This window comes from Mercenaria mercenaria, chromosome 9 (assembly GCF_021730395.1).
Source record: "Mercenaria mercenaria strain notata chromosome 9, MADL_Memer_1, whole genome shotgun sequence".
Classification (NCBI taxonomy): Eukaryota; Metazoa; Mollusca; class Bivalvia; order Venerida; family Veneridae; genus Mercenaria; species Mercenaria mercenaria.
This window is the reverse complement of record NC_069369.1, coordinates 26,068,363-26,089,997: the sequence shown is the minus strand read 5'-3', so window position 1 is coordinate 26,089,997 and position 21,635 is coordinate 26,068,363. Positions and strand designations below refer to the sequence as shown.

At 33.7% G+C, this 21,635-nt stretch overlaps 1 protein-coding gene across 1 annotated transcript; it reads left to right on the top strand.

The window, feature by feature from the left end:
• Positions 1-119: 119 nt before the first annotated feature.
• Positions 120-17,507, top strand: LOC123546057 (uncharacterized). The gene is made up of 4 exons (XM_053551054.1): positions 120-201; positions 4,865-5,012; positions 10,433-10,567; positions 16,348-17,507. The coding sequence occupies exons 2-4, from the start codon at positions 4,904-4,906 to the stop codon at positions 16,797-16,799; spliced, it is 696 nt and encodes a 231-aa protein (XP_053407029.1). The 5' UTR covers positions 120-201; positions 4,865-4,903; the 3' UTR covers positions 16,800-17,507.
• The last annotated feature ends 4,128 nt before the right edge of the window (positions 17,508-21,635 follow it).

Sequence of the window (21,635 nt, the reverse complement as noted above, 5' to 3'; positions counted from 1 at the left end):
ATCTGATGTATGTGTGAACATGGCTAACATTCTGACAATGATCTTCAAGTAAATAGGACGGATTCTGAAGTGTTTCTCGGTGAGACACTCATATCAATCGATATATGAACTTTCAACTAAATCACGTTATCCCGAATAATTAGTAGGTCGTACTGATAACAGATAAAACATGGCGGATTCTAAACTAGACGATAATATAAAGTAAGTGTTTTATGGATTTAAATACTTCTTCTAACAAATATATTTTTCATTTAAATAACAAAATAAACCCATTCGGACCATATGACGATTTAAAACGCGTTTAAATATATTTGATCTGTTAAAGCTGCACGACTCCAGACTTATGACAAATGTTGCGAAATTTAGAACAGATTTTCTTTAGTTAGTAACTGCAATAGATAGAGGATATTTGTTTGTTTTAGTGTAAGATCGAAATATATTTCACCGAGTGAACACTATAATGTAATATTTTCACGAGTGGCGCAGTGAAATATATTTTGATCTTACACTGAAACAAACAAATTTTCTATTTATTTTATGTATTTTTAATTGTTTTAACAAAATTATATTCAGTTTGTTCGCGCAACGTCATGTGCATCGCATCATGACGTCATAATGTCGTGACGTCACGATATCTTTGTAGAAAAACTGTTTATAGTTCTATTACGTTTTCTCATGTTTTCTGATTTCTTTTACATTTCATTATGATAGAATGTATATATTTATGATCCTGTTAGTATATCTATACATCTATATCGATCTGTCCTAAAGTATATATTGCAAAGAAATTTCTATTATTAATAATTCATATGCTTTCGCATTCGAGTGTAGTTCCGTGCCAGTGAAAAATAAAAATGATATTTTCACTGTCTGAAACAGTGAAAATATCAATTTCATTTCACTGATAAATTTCAGTATTTCACCAAAGAGCATAAAATAAAAATCTATATTTGTTTTATTGCGTTTTTTTTTTAAATTTATCTGGAGACCGGGACTAGTTGATACACTTTTTAGATTTGTTTTGTGTACGATCTAAACTAATAAGTCGATTTCGGATTCGATACTGTTTGTAGAAAGCTCATTCTGTCGGCAATCAAATAAATGCTGTGGTTCCCAAAAGGGAAGTATTCAACAGCTTGAAAGGTTCGGTTCAATCAGCCAGGTCGAATGTAACAACTTACCCCGCCATCGGGGCAAGTTGTTACATAGATTGGGGCAAGTTGTTACAAACTGTACTTCGTCATAAAAATAAGAAAACTGCTAATGTATTTTGCTTTTCACTTTATAAACTTCAAAAACTTTCAACGCAGTTAACAAAGAACATCCATCGTTCTACCAGCTTCAGTAGGCCTAAGTAATAGTTTAGTTTTAAACACAGTAATTTTTTCAAAAGTTAATAGCGAGCTCGAAGAGCAGGCCCAAAGGGCCTGCTCGAGAATCGAGCTTTACGGTAACGCAAGTATACTTCCACACTTGGTGATGGATTTGAAAAGTTTCGTCGGAAGTTTTTAAAAAGCGCACCCTAGCGGATAGGTGCTCACAGGAAGTACTTCTTTCCGGAGTGAATACAGAACTTCATTTAATTGCTAAAAATATTCATCACTCAACAATAATGAAAGAATGATTTCAAGTTGTTTGAAAAAAATATTATTTTCATTTAAAAGATCAAGCATCGGCCAGAAAATGGAAAAAATGTCATTAATAAGCAGAAAGAAAAGTGAACGCGATAATGACGTCACCGTGACACCGGCTTCCGATTAATTTTGCAACGTATGACATTCACTGTTATAGGTATGGTGACACTAAATGTAAACTTTTTTCAAGTGAATAGGTTCTCCTGAATTCTTGTGAGTAGTGAATAGTTTCTTTGTGACAATGATGCATATATTTTTTAGCTTAATCCGATTTCTTTGAGCTCGCTTTGAGGCTTTGCCTTATTTCATATTAGTATCCTTAAAATGTTCTGTCTATTTCAGTACATTTAAGTTTCAATGACACTCACTTATTCAAAAGTCTATAGTATCCTTGATTTTTTTTAACTTTTAACTGTAAAATCATAACAATGTAGTTTCAAATAAGAATACACTACAACATAGTAGCATAAATGGTTTGTAAGTCCGACTCGACTTGCTGTGTAGACATTTCACTGCTGACATGGATTTCAACTGCTTCCGTGCACCCCTCAGTTGGTTGTGAGTCGTTGCCGTTCACGGTCGCATCTGGACAAGGCTGAGGGCGATCTGTTATATAGGAAGGGCCAAACTCTGTCTCCTCAAACATGTCTTTATTTAGTGGGTGAATTCCTGTAACCCGAAAAAAAAATCTGTTAAATATTTATGAAATCATTCTTAGTTCTTCATAGACTCATTATCTGCATTGTTATGATATCGCTCAAAGAGTCATTTGAAACAAATAGCTAATGAAGCTAATTAGATCTAATTTTAAAATGAAACATTGCTTTTGTCCAAAACTTATCTAAATAATTTTATTTAGAAACTGAACATTTCTGATCTTGCAAATTACATTTGATTTATGTAAAAATAAAAATAAAATTTTGATTAATAATTGTCAACAGCCTATCTAGTCTATAATAAAAGAATGTTATATCAAGTTACAGACTAGTGATACCTTGAAACCACTTGAAACATTAGTCTGGTTTGCTGATCTCTTCCAGGCTTTTGCAATGACTGGCAGGTGATAGATACTCATAGTCCGCGCCGGATTCGCATGCATCCACGTGCCCTGGAAAGAAGATACATACTTTGTGAAGGGTCCGTTCACTGCTCGATCAAGCGGTTGGAGCTTGTGACAGGTGTGAGGCGGGAAGGAAAGCATATTAAAATCCCTTGTGCCACTTGTTTGAGACTCTTTAACGTATCTACAAAGAGTCATAACGTTCATGCCAAGTTCTGAATCAACGGACCTTATAGTTCGTCCGGCAAACAAAATCTTACTGACCCCATGCCGAATGAGATCGTGTGGTGTTGAGGACCTGCTTGTTTTTCGTATATAATTTCTCACCATCTGAAAAACAAGATAGATAATTATATAAGATGATGCCATGATATATCTAGATTTATAAACATGTATTTTATAACCATGGATATACAGTGTAGATCTATAAATATGTTAAGGTCATTTTTTTCATAATTGAAACTAATACAGAGTATTTAAGCTTTCCTACCCATGAAACCTACGAGATATAGCCTATTCTGAAATTCACCAGATGTAAAATCACGATTACACCAAATTGTGATTGTCTACATGCAAAATTATAACCAGTTTTACACAAAAGTAATTCATAAATTGAAATAAAATATACCACGGGGCAAGTTGGTAGACTGTAACAACTTGCCCCACCCCTACCTCCTGTGACATAAACCAAGATAGACAATTCAGATGTAATATTTTACTGTTTAGAACTCAAGAAACTGTATGCAATATGGTACAAAGGTTTCATTCTGAATCAGAGCAATGTATCTCAAGTATTGAATAAATGAGATTTTTTTTCCGTAAAAATTAGGAAGCTAAAATTTGACTTTTATGTAAAATTTTCAAAAATATCTTTCTCTTGGACTTCAGGCTTCCGGATAAAATGGCGGTATTTAAATCCTATAGATTCTAGGAATCGATGACGTCATAAACTACGTAATCTTTTCAAAACAAACGCTGTAACAACCTGTCCCGTGTATCAACTAGCCCCGGTCTCCCCTGACACATGTGTAGTCAGTAATAAACGTAGAAAATTCAAGTGTTAGTCATGCTATTGATGCTATTAGTTGACATTTAAACTTCAAATATTTCATTCGATTACCATCACATGTTAATTTTTGGCTTATTATTCCTACATGGAGCTAGGGCAGTGACTTAAAAATTATAATGTGACCACAGTTTGCGATCATTCGAACATTGTTATCACCCTATTAACTGCATATAAAGAATACGACTCATTGGAACTTCTTAACCAGGATAGCTGCCGGGGCAAACCCCTTATTAAAAAGGGGAGCGGTTTGTCCCTGATGTGACCTCCGGTTATATTTCTTGTGGATGTTAATTATTTCTCACGTCGGAAATATACTGCATTTTACTTGTGAACATTTACATTGACTTAATTAAAACGTGGTCAACAATTATGGGTAACACAGGTTTAATTGTTGATCAATGGAACTGGGTTTAGAGTTCACGAAAACTTTTATTATGCCTAAATAAACAACAAATTACATTATTTCATGATGAAAATGCTATAAGGAGTAAACAACTTTAGAACTATTTGAATCTACCATTATATGACCATCTTTTTAGCGCTTAATGTTTATATACCTATAAGATTGCATAAAGTTCAAACATTTAATATTAAGAATTTGAGACGTTTTTATCAGCAATTCATATGTCTCTTAATCTGATATTTGATATGTAACCTTAAATAGTGCATTAAACATTTATATATATCTTTTAAACGGCACACAAGAACTAACATAAAGCATTCATTTAGAAAATGATGTGTTATTTTATTCTATCATTCTTGTATTAAACTTTCTTACTCAATCTTATGTATGTGACGGGCAATATTAACTGCATATGATATTCCAGGGCGCAATAGATATTATAAAACAAACAGGAAGTCTTTTAGATATGTAATTATGACATGCAGACTTTCGTTTATATAAATTACTGAATGAAGTTAATAATGAGAGGTACAAAAAATTATTCAAAGAAAGAGTATATAGTACAGTAAAGTCAAATTTGTTCCTTTATTTATATGCAGTTTTGTGTATATATCCGCTATGTTGACATCTATTCATACACTATATTACGGGGAATGCCTTGTTTGAAAGCTGCTATCTTAGTTTTTAACTGTTTACAGATGAACATGTCATCAGAGAGGTAAACACTGAAACGGAAAATGACAGATATCGAAAGTAGAGTTCGTGACTCACGACAAGAGATCCTTAGATGTATTAAGGAACCAGCAATTGTCTCGTATCTCCAAGCGTCATCAGTCATATCTCCAGGTAATATAGCAGCAAATATATGTTTTAACTAGCCCATAAAAAGGTTTTGTTGGACAAAACAAAATTGACCATAATCGCATGAGGTATTTCGCCAAAATCTGAAAAGTACATATCAGACTGGAAAGTATATATTAGAGAAGCAATCTACGATATGACTTTGTTATATTTATCACGTATTACGTGAATGCAACTAGATACAAAACAGTACACATTCGAATTCTCCGCCAAGGATATTCTATTTAGATGCGGTTAATTATTTTACATATTTTGTATAAGCCCCCTACTACCTAAGATCAGTTTCGGAGACTATATGATATTGTTTTTCCGTCCGTCCATCATTCCACTAGTACGTACTTTCATGTCCAGTTCATATCATCCATGAAGAAATTTTAAAATTGCTTGGCACAAATGTTAACCATAATGAGTCGACGTGTCCTGCATAAAACCCGGATCCCTAGATCAAAGGTCAAGGTCATACCTAAAAGTCAAATATTACCAGGACTTTTTCCTGTTGATCTGTATCTCAACAAAGTCTGTTTCATGTCCGGTAAAGAACTCTGCCATCTAATGAGGATTTAACTATTACTAAGCAGAAATGTTTCCAACAATCAGATGTTGTGTCATACGTTTCGCTCCAAGATCCCTAGCTCAGAGGTCAAGATCTCATTGGAGGTCAAAGATCAATGGAATTTGTCTGGTCCATAACTCTATCGTCCATGAAGGGAATTTAATATTACTTGGGACAAGCAATTCATCATAACTTTTCTTTTATTCAATATCAAACAATTGTACAATAAGTTACAAAATGTCTCTACAATTAGTTGATATGCTTTTTCATTCGATGATGCGATGGCTACTCTAGTTCCGTTCTCATAAATCATGCAAAAGACGGACGAAAGAATGCGGACGTTTGTCCATCAACTTCCTAGCTTTCAATTAAAAAATAATGCTCTTGGTTATCTGACTTCGGACAAGTACAATCGTGTGCTGATACTTAGGATTGACCCTATTTATATGTTTTGGTATTTTGTCATTGATGTAAGAGTTTACCACAGAGAGGAGCTACTTTGTTTACATTGTGTTGTCTATCTAGTTAGAAATAGAAAAGGTAAGCTCTAAACGCGTTTAACTCCAACGTTTTATTTAAATAGATTCCACACCGTTCCAAGGCGATGTCATTATTTTCAATTTGTTTTTGTTTTGTCCTTTTCGTTTTATAAGTTAGGTATACTGTGTTGTATCTAAGTGATTTTACTTCCCATCACTTACAACCTTTTCATGCTTCCTCCTGTTGAATCACGCTTTCCCATCCATCCTCCATTGTAATGACGCGGCGTCAATATAAAGGGACGTAATTCTGACATTATTTTCTCAAAGGGGCGTAATAAACGTTGTTATTTAATTATTCAGAATATAACTGTTACTGTAGGCTGTTAAGTTTTGGTTTAAAGCATTTTATAAAATAATTTTCTTTCGCTAACCTAGTTGAAGTACTATCTACTTTCATTTTAAAAAATGGGAACATTTAAAACTTTGGATCTTTATTACTGCAAATATCTATATGATTATTCAGTGGAATCTGTCTAGTTGAAGGGTCTCGTATTTGTTGTGCGTGGATAGTTCTTCTTGTTCTTAATTTATCGCCAGTTTGGCCAATATAATATTCTTTGCATCCGTTGCAGGTGATTACATACAGTACATTTTTTACATCACAGGACATATTTTCATTTACGTAAAATCTTTTGCCGTTAAAGTTGTAGTAATTACTTTCGTTTATATGTTTGCATAAACTACAGTTGGGTCTCATGCATTTTGTTACGGTGAAATTTCCGTTTTTATCAGACTTTATTGTGAATCTAGCTTTTGTCAATAATTTTTTAAGGTTTGGTGGTTGCCGTTTGCTTTTGATAAATTTTGAGTTTGTGAGTACCTCTTTCATTTTAGTGTCTGACATTATTATTGGTAAATTATTTGTGATAATTGTATATAGTTCAGGGTTTTTAGGGTTGAATGTAGATATGTAAGGAACTGTGTCTTTATGTGGTTTGATTTGTGTTTTAAGTAGTGTCTCTCTTGGAATTTTTAGTGCTTTGCTGATTCCATTTTGGATGATAGTTTTAGGATAATTTCTGTTAAGAAGTGATGACATAAATTCTTTTAAGCGTATATTCCTAATGTTAGTATCTGAAACAATTGTGCAAATACGTCTTGCTAAATTATATGGTATACTTAATTTTGTATGTTTTGGATGGCATGATTTAAAATTAAGGTATTGTTTTGTATCTGTAGTTTTAAAGAAAATGTCTGTTGAAAGATGGCAACCATTTTTCTTAATCAAAATATCTAAAAAAGATAATTGTGTTTCCCCTATTTCTATTGTGAATTTAATATCTGGGTGCAAGATATTTAACAGGACGTGGAAATGCTCAAGTAGGGTTTGTGATTTTGTCCAAATGACAAAACAGTCATCTAGGAATCGTTTCCAGTTCTTTTTATATATGTAGCAAATGTTGTGTCTGTTGCATGTTCCAAGATTGTATAAAGCTTTTCTTCCAGGTAACCTAATACTAATGTTGCATATGTAGGTGCAAATTTTGTTCCCATAGCTGTTCCTCTGATTTGATTGTAAAATGTTCCATTGAATGAAAAATTGTTATTTTTGAATTGCTTCTAGTCCTAAGTTGTGTGAAATATTTGTATAAAGGTTTGTAACATCAAATGAAACTAATAATGCATCTGCAGTTGTAATTGATGGAATGTGGGAAAGAAAGTCTATATCATCTCTAATGTAACTTTTAACATGCCAGACAAAGGGTTTTAATAAAATATCTATAATATTACTAAGTCTGTGTGTTTCACAAATTGGGCCGGTGTAATGAAGTATTTCGACCCCCATAGAATAACGTGACTCCTTTCCTGTAAAATATTGACTCCCCTTATAAAAACTGACTCCCTTTGAAAACTCTATAGAATAAACTGACCCCTCCAAGTAAAATACTGACTCCCTAAAGATAGTCACCCTTCGAATCTCATAGAATAACGACCCCGGTTATTCTTCTATAGAAAAAGTGACTCATTCAATGTAAAATACTCACTGCCGAAATTACTACATTCGAACTCTCATACAATATCGATTCCCGGACATTATTCTGTATAAAAAAGTTACTCTTTCCGTGTAAAACACCGGCTCCTAAAAAGACTTTCGACGATAATATCTATTAAAAATTGATCCCCACCAAACCTAACGGACAATTTTACTAGATCTACAACTCCAATACCCTCCATTGCCAATAGTTAACATTTTGATTGTACTACTACTACTGGTGCCGCTACTTCTATTGCTATTACTACATGTACTTCTTCTTCTTTTACTACTACTACTACTACTTCTACTACAACTGCTACTACTGATACTACTATACCTGCTTCCACTAATACGTCTTGTACATCTACCTCTTTTTCATCTGCTGCTGTTGTTGCTGTCACTTATTCCTCTGCTGCTGCTGCTGCTGCTGCTACTGCAACTGCCACTACCACTGCCACTACTACTACTACTACTACTACTACTACTACTACTTTCTATTGTTGCCGCTACCGTACTTTACTGCCACTACTAAGTATTGCAGCTTCTATTAATACTAAGTTCTATGCTAGCAGTTTCTTGTGCAGTTTTCTTCTGAAGAATTACTTCATACCGAAGTTTGCAGGGATTATTGACACTGGTGTGTTTTGTGAACGTATTGTGAATTGTTATTTTCCTGAAAAAATGTATACAACAAGGTACAGCGTCTAGAAATAGAATCCCTTTTCCCGTTGCGAAATGCTCTGATTTCTGTGTGAAGTGATGGTATCTGGGGCTAATGGTCAAACGGAAGGACGGACGGACAAGGGCAAATCTATATGGCCCCTCCCCCGATTGGGGGCATAAAATGCAGCAATTAGGCCTTAGATACACGAGTTATCGCTAAATTTGACCAAATGACCGGGGGTCGTTTTTTTATGGGAGTCAATATTCTTCGTGAGGTTCAGTTTACTTCATGTGGGGGAGTCATAGTAGTATGATCTGGAGGTCATAATACTATGACCGGGGGTCACTTTTTCTATAGAATAATGACCGGGGGGTCATTATTCTATGGGGGTCGAAATACTTCATTACGCCGGCTACTATCGGTCTAAATTTGGGATCATCTGGGTCTCCAAGTTCTATATAGTCATTGTTTTGTTCAATGCACTTATCTTTTAAAAGCTTACTTTTATGAACTTTAGGCAGACCATAAAACATACTAGGTTTGAATTCAAAGTTAAATAAATAATCTATTTCTTTCCTACTTATATCTTTACTAAATTTAATGACATCTCTAATTTTCTTAAATGTTGTTTTAGAACATGTTTCATCAGTTTCTCTGTAAAATGTTTTGTCTTCTAGCATTTCTAGAATTTTAAGTTTATAATAGTTCTTATTCATTATAACTATGCCCCCGCCCCCACGCCCCCCTTTGTCTGCCTGTTTGATTACAATGTTGTCATCATTTTGTAAGGACGTGATTGCTTTCCTTTCCTCCATTGTTATATTATATTTCTGATTTACATGTAAATGTTTGTGTGGAAAATTTTTATTAGCTTCGATAAACTGGTCTAAACTTATATTACGACCCTTAGGTGGTGCAAAATTGCTCTTGTTACGTACTAATGAATTATCATTATCTATAATTTTATCATGAAAACATTCTTTTAGTCTAAGTTTTCTATGAAATTCATTTAAATCTGTTTTTAACTCTAGTTTGTTTTCATTTTCGGGTGTAGGTGTAAATTTGAGACCCTTCAATAATAATTTTCTTTCACCTTGTGTTAATTTTCTATTAGATAAATTGAATATTTTGACATAATTTTGTGTAGTTTCAGCTAGGTTAGTGTGTCTGAGCTGTCGCTTTCTTCTAAAAAATACGTGTTATTATCAGAATCAACGTTTATCTCTTCTAGGTATCTTTCTTGGTGTGGCTGTCTGCGTCTCGGTTTGTTAAATGTTGTTGGTCTATCATAATTTTCAATCTGTCCCTCATTTGTTCTATAATTTCTATTTATGTTCCATACCGGATCTTTTCTTGATGCATTCTGTTTCGAAGCTAAAAACGTGCCTGATAAATACCTACCTGTGGTTGTTATTTGCAATCGTAGCTAAAGCAATTAGGTAAAAATAATTTATCAATATAAACATAAAATACACAAACTACCAATTCGCAAAAATATATTTGGTATTTTGAATGTCTTAGAATCCAGTTACTTAGCTTTCTGCTATGATTTGCTAACTCTAAAAATTGTCGGGTATTACGTTTATTTCAAACCCTAATTCGTAAAAGTCTTTCAAATGAAGCGTGCAACTATAGCAATTGATGTATAAGCGAATACCATTTCTATTTCAGAGGATGGTTCAAGACTTAAGACCATGTATCTTAGTGGGGAGACAACTAAAGCGGGAGAGGAAATGTTAGAATGCATCATTGACTCAAACGAGCCAGGGAAATGGACGTCTTTTATTGAGGCTTTAGAGAATGCAGGTAAATATGATATTATCATAGAAGTTATGTCAGCTCGTAGTGTTTTATCAAATACATGTGCGCATGTTGAATGCCTGTTCAAGATTACATCTTACCTTTTCAGTGGTAACTGGTGAGTTTCACCTAGAAAGGTCCACGCTTCTTAAGTCTGCTAATGATCAAGATTTCAAAATGTTATCTTTGAAGACAATAAGCTATTTTTAGTCTGCCTATATATCCAGAAAAGTGGCCTAGAAAATGCCTTTGATGGCATTTGTTGTTAATGCCCGACAGCCATGTTCATTGTTAACTTTATAAAAACTGGAAAATTTTCAGGGGGGCTGTCGCCTTCTAAGGGTCATAGTAAGGTCACAGCACAAGGTCAAAGGTCAGTTAGTGCTTTTTTGTTATAAACGTCAGATTGTCGCCACTTTTGCTACCTTTTAATATAAACTTGTAATTTTTCGGTGATAATTATGAATTCGAGAAGTAAAATAAATTACTTCGTGTATATTTATTGCATTTGAGACTGGCAAAATTCAAAACGACTAAAGTTATTTCTATCGAATGAGCTTAATTTTTCGTACGCTCTGATTTTCTGTACATTTATAAAAGCCATCTTTTTCATGTTTGATATTCTAAAACTTCCGTTTTCAGGCTAACACTTTTTAAAAAGGCTAGTTGATTGCCTGTGTGATTGTCTGTATGAACAGTACAGGTAGAAAAAGTCTTTGACGCGTATTATAACACTGGTACAGTTAAACTTCGTTTGCTCGAATTTGGATTATTCGCTTACTACTGGCTCGAACTCATCGTCAGGTCTATATAATGTGTTATTGACGTTGGCTTGTCCTACTGATATCTCGAACACATTTTGCTTGTCCCGTCGAGCTCTAGCGAACATTAGTTTGACTGTAATAACTGTTGACAGATCTAATTTAAAAGATTCCTTCAAAAGCATAGAACTCACGGACGTAAAATAGCAAACTCAGTTTGGTTAAGACTGTTTGTGAGATAGTATGAAATGTGCAAATTCTCTTAAGCATTATCTAAAATAGTCTATGCTGTCAATTAAAAATCTATTCCAGTGCTTTATGCATGTGTTGTATGTATTAATTTCAGGAATGTGTGGGTGTTGAGAAATACCATCTATGTACAAAAATTAAGCGATATCAAAGTTTAAATATAGATATTAGATAACCGCAAATTTTATGTTGTTTTTATTGAGTCGGCTAAAGGCTGAAAGCCTTTTGACGAGTCCTTGCTATCCAACGATTCTCTAAATGGACCAAATAACACAGTGAAGGGATGTAGTTCCATTAGATTTCTCAAACTTCAAACAGTTCACTGCATGAATGAAGTTTAGTTGTGTCAATTCCCTTTGCTATGACCAATATACGATGTAATCTGTCATATTTATGACTTGTAATTGTGCAATTCTCGAATCTAACTCATTAAGCATAAATGTGCATTTTAAGAATTGCGCAGGCTTACAAAGCTTGGGTAACATTCAGCGAAAGACAAAAAATAGTTCCACAGGGCTCCAGATAAGATGCGTATTAGCGTAAATTACGTATAGAAATAATGCAAATACGCATGTCTAATAATTTCTAAGCGTATAAAAACGTATATAAAATTACAGAAACGCACACAATGCTTTTTTAAAAACAAAATCTGAATCGTCTGGATGCGTTAGGTAACATAGCCGATCAGCCTTAATTCTCCCACATTGGACGTAAACACACATCGTATGATTTCTATAAACTTTGCGTGGGTTGAATTTTGCAGTCAGTAAACGGATAAATTATCGGAAGAAGAAGCTCTTACTGGTTTGTTTAGTTACTACTGATATTAAAAATGATTTTAATTCTTATTTTTCGAGAAATAAACAAATCGGCGAAACATTAAATTGTATTTTCTTGTAGTTTTTGAAATCGAAAGTAGATCGTCTATGTTTGGCTGCTTTCACGAAACGAAATAACTTTTTTATGAAAAGATTTAAATAAGAGGTAATTTAACCGTAAACTTCAATGTCAGATACTGCCAATTGCTGCTAAATGCCTTCGTATCATCACAATTTGTAAAATATATTGTTCAAACTGGAGAAAAGTGTAATCGTATCCGGATATAATATTTTGGGTAAATATCGAGCTGTGTTATGAAATTTTAAGAAAAAAACTAAAAACAAACTGAAACTGGTAGACTATACTGTCAGTACATCAATCATTAGCCGATCAATCATTGATTTTCATTCCATTAGCATGAAAATGGTACTTCATATTTTTGAATCAGCTAATAAAATATTACTTTGCACATTAACGTTAGGCTATTATAAGAACAGAACTGGTAACCGTTCTTCAAGCGTTTTCAATATCTACAATTTTGTAACTACCGGTATTTGTTTATACTGGTTCTATAAATGTCATAACTTTAAAAAGGCTTAATAATTGTCAGTGAATTTGAAAGTATATCGGATATTATTAGTATATATTAATAATTATCTTTATGACTTTGAATATAGGGGAAAACATGTTTGTTTTCCTGTTACAACGCCTTTAGATTTCCGAGTACTTAGCTGGTGATAGGACCGGGTAGAGCAAGCGTACCGATGTATCACGAAGGAATCTAATGTTATAAAATGAAACAAATGTGAGCTAATGCTATTTTAGCTTTAAATGTGTAAAATTAGATATATTGTTAATTAAATTCAGTGCGGAATGCTAAAATGAACTACCCTTATATAAAAATAACGTCTTACCCTTGTATAAAAAATGATTAAACTCCATATAATGGAATAATAGTCCCACTTCACAAGCTATAGACGTCTTAGCCTGACATATTCAATCGACAGTATTTGTTTATTATAAATCCATCGTTTCGAATTTCGAATCTCTTCTTCATGCTCTTCTCATCATGTAGGACGTTATTTTTACACATTGTATATCTCTTAGTTACTATCGAAACACCATATTTCATCATTTTGATTAGCTGAACCATCATCTGTTAGTAATCATGAAGATATCGAAAGGTATATTTTAATATTTTACTGAATGTGACTTAATGTTACTATTATAAAATATCTAAAGCAACCTTCCTGGTGTTTTTATATCTTTTTTTTACATTTTAATTTGTAAATTATCTGAATGACTAATGTTTCAGTTCCAAGATACTAGCTTTCTTTTCACAATGTAATCAAGGGCATCCTGTCTGAAACCAAATAAAATAATGCAAATATCGCATTAAGAGATTCGGTGATAGTTTTTGAAATGTTCTACTTAATTACAAATACATAAAATATGATGATAAATGTCTGACCGATAGTAGAAAAAAAGGAAAGAAATTACAACAAATCAAAGACATGGTGTATAGAATACTTAGTTGAATTCCAACAGATCTGTTCTGTTTTGTTTCCTACCGTACATGTACTGTGTACATCTATAATGTGACCAATATTTCAGTTATTCCTCTAAAAAGGTCATATTTAACCATCACCCCGTGGGCAAATTAACATAAATATATATAATATAATGAATTATCACCAGTATTGAAATCAATTCTTTAGGAGCTGGAGAAGCATTCCATATATGTAAATGTTACTTTCAACAGTCATGTAACGGCGGTCAATTAACCTAATCAGTGTTTCTGGAGTCTCTACAAGTATTAGCCTTTTTCCGCAAGTAACTGCCAACTTCTCTAAATGATTCAGAAGTGGAGGACGAAATTACTCCTGACAATGTCTATTATCAAATCATTATGGAGAACATACACCTCTCCCGGGGATCAAACCCACGATCCCACGATCTTTAGATCTGCGCTCTCCTTATTGAGCTAAAATACTTGGTTGTATACATGATAGTAAAGTGATCTTAACTGTTTATGTGAGAATTTTTATATATTTATATGTAATTCATTTTCTTTGTAGTCTCCCTCCTCAAAACCAACCATATTTTCCCTTTCGCACACATTTATCAAAAGGTGTACAATATGTAAATAATCTTTTGATAGTCAGTTCAAAGCTTAGATTCATATTTTATTGGTACCTCACTTTTGTTTATCTCTGCCAAAGTTTGACAGATTTGAATGGAAACTGGGCACATTGCTTAATGACTAGTTCAATTAGATAAACATAACAGCGATATAAAGTGCGGGTGCATTCATTGAGCCATGACAGTTCAAATAGGGTAACCTAAAAATTAAAGGTCACAGAATGGATGCAACTTGGTACTGGTCTCTATGTGGCAAGTACTGCCATCTGCAGTATTAAACAATTTTGTCATTAATTGGTGTCATTAATGACGTCCAAAACCTGATATAAAATTAACATGTTCATATTGAAAATATTGAAGGATGTTCCATTTCAACTAAACATAGCTGAACATTCAGAATATGGTACTTCAATCTGACTAAAGTACATATCCTATTACGCTACGCATAGGATCTGACAACGAGCTAGTGATAGCCTCGTTCTGACGAACCTTCCGTTAGCCAATCAAAAGCTAACTTACAAAATTCTGCAAGCTTTAAAAAGCCTTGACTTTTGATATCTACAATTTTTATGTTGAAAGATGTCAGATAGCCGGTTAGCTCAGTCGGTAGGGCCTTGCTCTGTAAGCGAAAGGTCCCAGGTTCGAGCCCTGGATTGACTGCAAATCTTTCTTACTCTTTGACATTCGAACAAGTTGTCTGATTGGCTAGAATAAAAATACATTTGCGAAAAAAAAAAATAGCAATACTGGAAATCCAAAATATACAGAAGACGAATGTGAATGGGTCGTTCTCAGATATTCATTTAGAAGATCAAGTACTTTAGTCAGATTGGTGGTACTTTGAATTTCTGCTGTGATGAATTTACTAATTATGTGACATTTAATTTAAGGGTTACCTTACTGTTACCCTTACGGTTAAATGAATATAATTCAGGCTATGATTGTTTTTATGTTTTATTATAATAAAATAATCATTAAACATTATGTAGAACATTCATCCAAATCTGTCAAAATTTGGCGATAAAAGAAAAAAAAAAAGAAAGAAAAGTTGTTGAGTATATTATTAATAAACGCACCATTTTGACTCCTGTAGTTCCTAAGAAGTCATTTTCAAAAGTTCAGTTTTGACCTTGACATGTCTAAGACCTTGAAATTACATTAAAATAACCCTTGGATACGACAATACCAAAAATATTTTTGCAGTTGGTATATAGATTGGCAAATATGTCAAGTATAACACACTTTGCCATCGTATGCCACTTTTCCCAGATATATATTATTCTATATAATTTAATATATATAATATATATATATATTTTTAATATTATCATCAGTTTTATTTACAAAAATACTAAAGGACGTTGAAAAACAATATTTAAACCAATTTAGATGTCTATATAAAAACAAAACGAGTGCACAACGTTGTAGTTTATTCGTAAATGCACTCATTTGACCTTTGACCCCATTATACTGTAAGGAGGAACCTTAGAAGGCGACAGCCCCTTTTAAATTTCATGTTTGATCCAAAGGAACACTTTTATAATAATATCCGAGCATTAACAAAAAATGCCATCAGAAGTCACATTTTCCTCAGATATTGGCAGACTATTTAGTACTATTTGTGTTGTTTAAATGTAAAAACACATCGTTAAAACGAAGTTTTATCAATTTAAGAAACAAAATGCTCTATACAATTTAGATAATGGTAGAGTTACGACGGATTAATTTAACAAGGATATATCAATTGCGATTCAGCTCTTTTCATTAGATACATTTTATTTCTGATTGATTATGTGCTAGCAAAAACTTTTGCAGAATATCCATACTTGAAAGAGTTGTTTTTGTGTTCTGATTCTGAAGCTAATAATCATCTCGCTGAACATGCTAAGAAAGTATTCCGTTTGTTTACACCGTCACTTGAAAAAAGTATAATTCCATGCGAATTGATTCCCGAGCTACATGCAAGAGAAGTTATTAACAGGGAAGATCGTGATTTGATAATTGCAACTGAAAGGAACAGAGGCACCACTGCAGCTGCTGTTGTGCTACTTGAAAGAATACAGTGTAGACTGTCTCCTGTAGAATGGTACAGGGAATTTCTAAGCGCACTTATGAAGACCGGTAATGAGCACCTGGTTCAATATATGGAACCAGATTTTGTAGCCGATCCGTCAGCGTTTGGGCCATTGCAGAGTACCATTTCTGAAGGTAAACATTTAAATAAAACAATTAACATTATTAGATCAAAAGATGTTTTTCTTGTATAGGACTAAGCTTTATAATAATGTGACGCAATAATTGAAAATGAAGCATTTTTGTCGAGCCCGCTTGCGGAAGCGAAGACATAGTTGTCCAAATGTCTGTTCGATGTATGTGCGTGAGTGCGTGCGTGCGGGGGTGCGTGCGTCTGTGCGTCCGTCCGGATTTGTTTGTCCGGATCATAACTTTGACCTGCATGGAGCAATCTTGTTTATATTTGGTATGAATGTTAATCTCAGTAAGACGGAGTGTCATACGCAAACCCCAGGTTCCTATCTCAAAGGTCAAGGTCACACTAACAGGTCAAAGGTCAAATTCAAAAATGACTTTGTCCGGAGCATTTCTTCTTCATGCGTGGAGGGATTTTGATGTAACTTGGCACAATTCTTCACCATCATGAGACGGAGTGTCAAGCACAAGAACCAGGTCCTTAGGTCTAAGGTCAAGGTCACACTTAGAGGTCAAAGGATACAAGAATGACAACTTTGTCCGGAGCGTTTCTTCTTCATGTATGGAGAGATTTTGATGTAACTTGGCACAAATGTTCACCTCCATGAGATGGAGTGTCATGCGCAAGAACCAGGCCACTAGGTATAAGGTCAAGGTCACACTTAGAGGTCAAAAGTCAGATACAAGAATGACTTTGTCTGGAGCATTTCTTTTTGATGCATAGAGGGATTTTGATGTAACTTGGCACAATTGTTCATCATCATGCGATGGAGTGCCATGCGCAAGATCGTAGAATTACTTCCCTTTGTTTTTACTATAAATAGCTTATATTTGTAACATTTTTATTACTGGTCATAGGGAAAAATCAAGGCGACTTTTCTGTAGTACAACATGCATGTTACATCCAATTTTCAGGTGTATTTTGACCTATCTCTACTGGTGCGGATTTTTGTGTGGACTTAGAATGTTTTTTTTTTTAGATTTACGTTCCTTTGTTGTTACTTTAAATAACTTATATTGTAACTTTTTGCAATCTCTTTTTTATTTGGCATTAATGTTTGCCTGAATGAGACAAGGGGTGTCATGTACAACTCCCAGTCCTTTTGACAGCTGGCGGGCTCGACATATTGCCCGTGGGCATCTAGTATGTTTCGATATTTACTACCGCAAGCAATATCTTGCCATATGCATTGTATGCCTAATTTAACTCACAATAAAATGTTCAAAATTGATAAAAACATTTATTTCAATAAGACATGTTACAAGAACAATGTTATATAAACTTAATTGTTTTTGATACAAACGTGGTACGTACTATTCATACTGGTGTTTTAATCTGATTTTATAATTTGATGACAGATTTCTTAGATCATTTTCATGACCAAAGTTGACAGGAAGGTTTTACGAATTGTCATTGCTAAACATGTGTTTCAGGCAAGTTAAGATTAAACATTTTTTATGACGACATTCAGTCTATAGTGATGGAGGAAGACTCCATGTGAGTTTTAACCATGCAGATGAATCGACGGAAGTGTTTCATGCCAACTTATAGCTCCCTGCGAAGTAGCCATTCGAATATGTAAATTAAAGAGTCTAACACTTATAAAACATTGTCAGTTGTTTAATAAATGTAAGCGAAATGCCGCCAACTACAAGCCAGCTCTACAGGCTAGCTCCCTCTCCCTAAAGTAAGCTTCTCGATCTCAAGAATATTACAATATATTTAGCATAAATATTGTTCAACAGTTTAAGGTATTTCAATACGAGTTGCAATGTAACTACGTAGAAGAACCTTCCAGTAATACGTGTTGATCTATGAGTCAATCACTACCACTACATAGACGAACTTCCCAATGATACGTATTATAGCTATGAGTCAACCAGTTCCTTAAGTTATACACATATAATCATTCTCAACCTGTAGGCTTGATGTCTACTAAGATATTTATCTGTTGCATATCAATAGAACCTATGAGCAATGTTAACAATCGTATATATATATATATATATATATATATATATTCTGCGTAAAATACCTGGTATGTTGGGACGTTATTCTATTTGTTCCGTAATGTGTCGTTGTAAGTACCTGGGATCTTGGAACATTCTTTTGTTGGGATCTTGGAACGATCGTAGATCATCAACAAAAGAATGTTCGAACAAACCAGGTTATTCAGGGTTTACATATATATATATAACACAAGTATCTAACTCATGTGTAGACTAGGCCATTAGTCTTGCCCTGAATGATGTGTCAATTATATCATTAAACTACATCCCACACATACTAAATTTAGGCATCCCGAGAGTGATTCGAACTTGCTTTGGCGGGGAGAGGCGATCGGCTTGATATCAGCTTGATTGGCGGCACTGTTATGAAATTGTCTGGTTTTATCAAATGGTCTACACTCCTGGACGATTTTATTCTGAATAAAACCCGAATGTTGAGATAATAGTTATACTGACTTGTAAATGTTAACATTAAAATTGTTGTTACTGTAGTTAAATTATTTGTCGGTTTTGAATTCGAAGCTCAAGTATTATACTTACCCTTAGGAAAAACTGAAACCCTTTTACCGACATTAAAGTGACATTTTATTCCCTATTGGAGGATACCGTATTCAGAATAATAATTTCGCATTTAACTCGTATAAAATTGGTATCTTCAGATTCTTATACGGGATCATTAAATTACGACAATGATAACAATTATACTGAAAGTTTTGATGACAAAACAAGCTCTGTTGGCTCATCTGTGGATTTAGATGACATGGAAACCACAGGTGAGTCTCCGTTCCATCTATCAGTTATCATTGAATGACTAATTTATTACCGTGTGTCTTCTTTCGTGATATAATATGTCTAGTAGCAATATAATATATAGGCTGCTTTAATCGTTGTAAAACACAGTTTTATTAATCAAATTTGTTTTATTTTAAAACATTGTTTGCACCATGAATGTAAATATCTATTATTTATTGTTTTAAGTATGCATGTACTTCTTTGTAAACAATATGCAACAAAACTGCAAATACTGAATTTTACACTGGTGTGAGAAAAAGAAATTTGATCATTTGATCTCATTACAGAAACATTGTCGCTTAATAATAGTAAGTTAACAACGCCCTGTACAAACAAGCAAATAGATTCATTACACACTACAATATCTGTAGCTACAGATGTAGTGCTTCCAGCTGAGAAAAGTCTGGGGAAATTCCAGTTTGAACTATCTGAAAACGCTCATCTAGGAAGAAACGCTATCACCTTCGCAGGAACCGGATCCGGTAAAACTCAGATTGCCTCACATAGCATTCAGAAACATCTACACAAGAATGCCGATGGTAGGTTTAAGAATTTTGTAATTTATAAGATGGGCTAGGTTTTATTCATTTAATGGATATTCAGGTACCTTAGCAAAACCATTCACCAGAATTAGACAATGTGTTGTGTTCCTAGGCCATATTTAGAGGTAGAATATGTTTCGTCGATCAATTTTGTTTGAAAGGATGAATATTCATATATTGCCGGTAAAACCTAGTCCCCTTGCTCAAAGTATTTTCTTCATTTTTCTTGTTTATATCTTTTTTAGTATATATACGTAGACATTTAAGAAAACTTAGCACAATCGTTCACAAAACTAAGACGAGTTTAAAGTGTAAAATATGTACCCCTAGCTCTTGTCCGGCCAAAAAATGTTGCACTCGTTCACCTTAACAAGAAGAGGTAACTGTCAATCAAAGGTAAACTGAATATGCACAGTCATTTTTTTTTCAAGCCCACAACTCCAGTATTTTTGTTCTATTGTCAAAGTACTATAATGCAAAGGACTGTCATATCTGTGTCTTTACATAACATATTGGTGTGCATCCGTGTGCTATTCCTAACTTTATGAAAAGCAAGAATCAATTGATATTATTTTTGTGTGCTTAATACCAGAAGATGGTAACCACTTTTTCTATTATGATATTTAAGACTCTTAACTTAAAAGATTTCACTGATAATGCGAATGACAATTGTAAAATTTGATTTTCTTTGTTTTAATTACCATGAGGTACGAAAAAAGTACTGATTGTATCTGTCAGTCCATTGAAATTCTTATTCATATGTTTTGGACATGTACCAAAATATGGATTTATATGTTGCTATGAAAACTTTAATCATTTCTAAACAGGCATGAGTACCCATTGTTTCTATCTTAGATGTCGATTTGTGGTATGTCAACCTATATCTTTCATCATTATAGCTAAACATATCCGTTAAGATAATTGTGAAAATTTTGAATATTTCCTTTAGTCATTCATAAATAGTTCGATTTCAGAAATCAAAGTTAGAACACGGAAATATGCTTTATCGTTATACTTTTCTTACTAAAAGTTGGGTTGATAATGAAAAACTTGCCGCTTTTTCATTTTAGAATTTGGAGCTGATTGTTCCGATGAATTCCTGAAAAGGGTACCTACAGAAAAAGAATTAAGTCGGCTAGCACAAAGAATCGGAAAAGAATACCGTTCTCTTGGATTCGAACTTGGTCTGACTCGTCCCCAGCTAGATCATATTGAAATGGATGGAAGAAATCGTAAACCAGTAGACACAATAACAGCTATGTTAAGTGAGTGGGTAAAGAAGGAAGCAGATGCTGCCACATTTCAAGAATTAAAAAAAGCAATGATTGCAAAAGGTATCGAGTGGAACTTTGTTTTTGAAGGACTTCAACAGTTTCATTGAGTTTATTGTGAACAATCTATTTGGGTGGATATCTAGGTAATTGATGAGAAATAACTATGTTAGCGATATATATTAATGTCTGTCCGTGTTGATTACAAACAAATGCTGTCTTTTGATACAGGAAAATGTTGGGTTTAGAATGAGGTTTGGCGCCAATAATACGGTTTAAT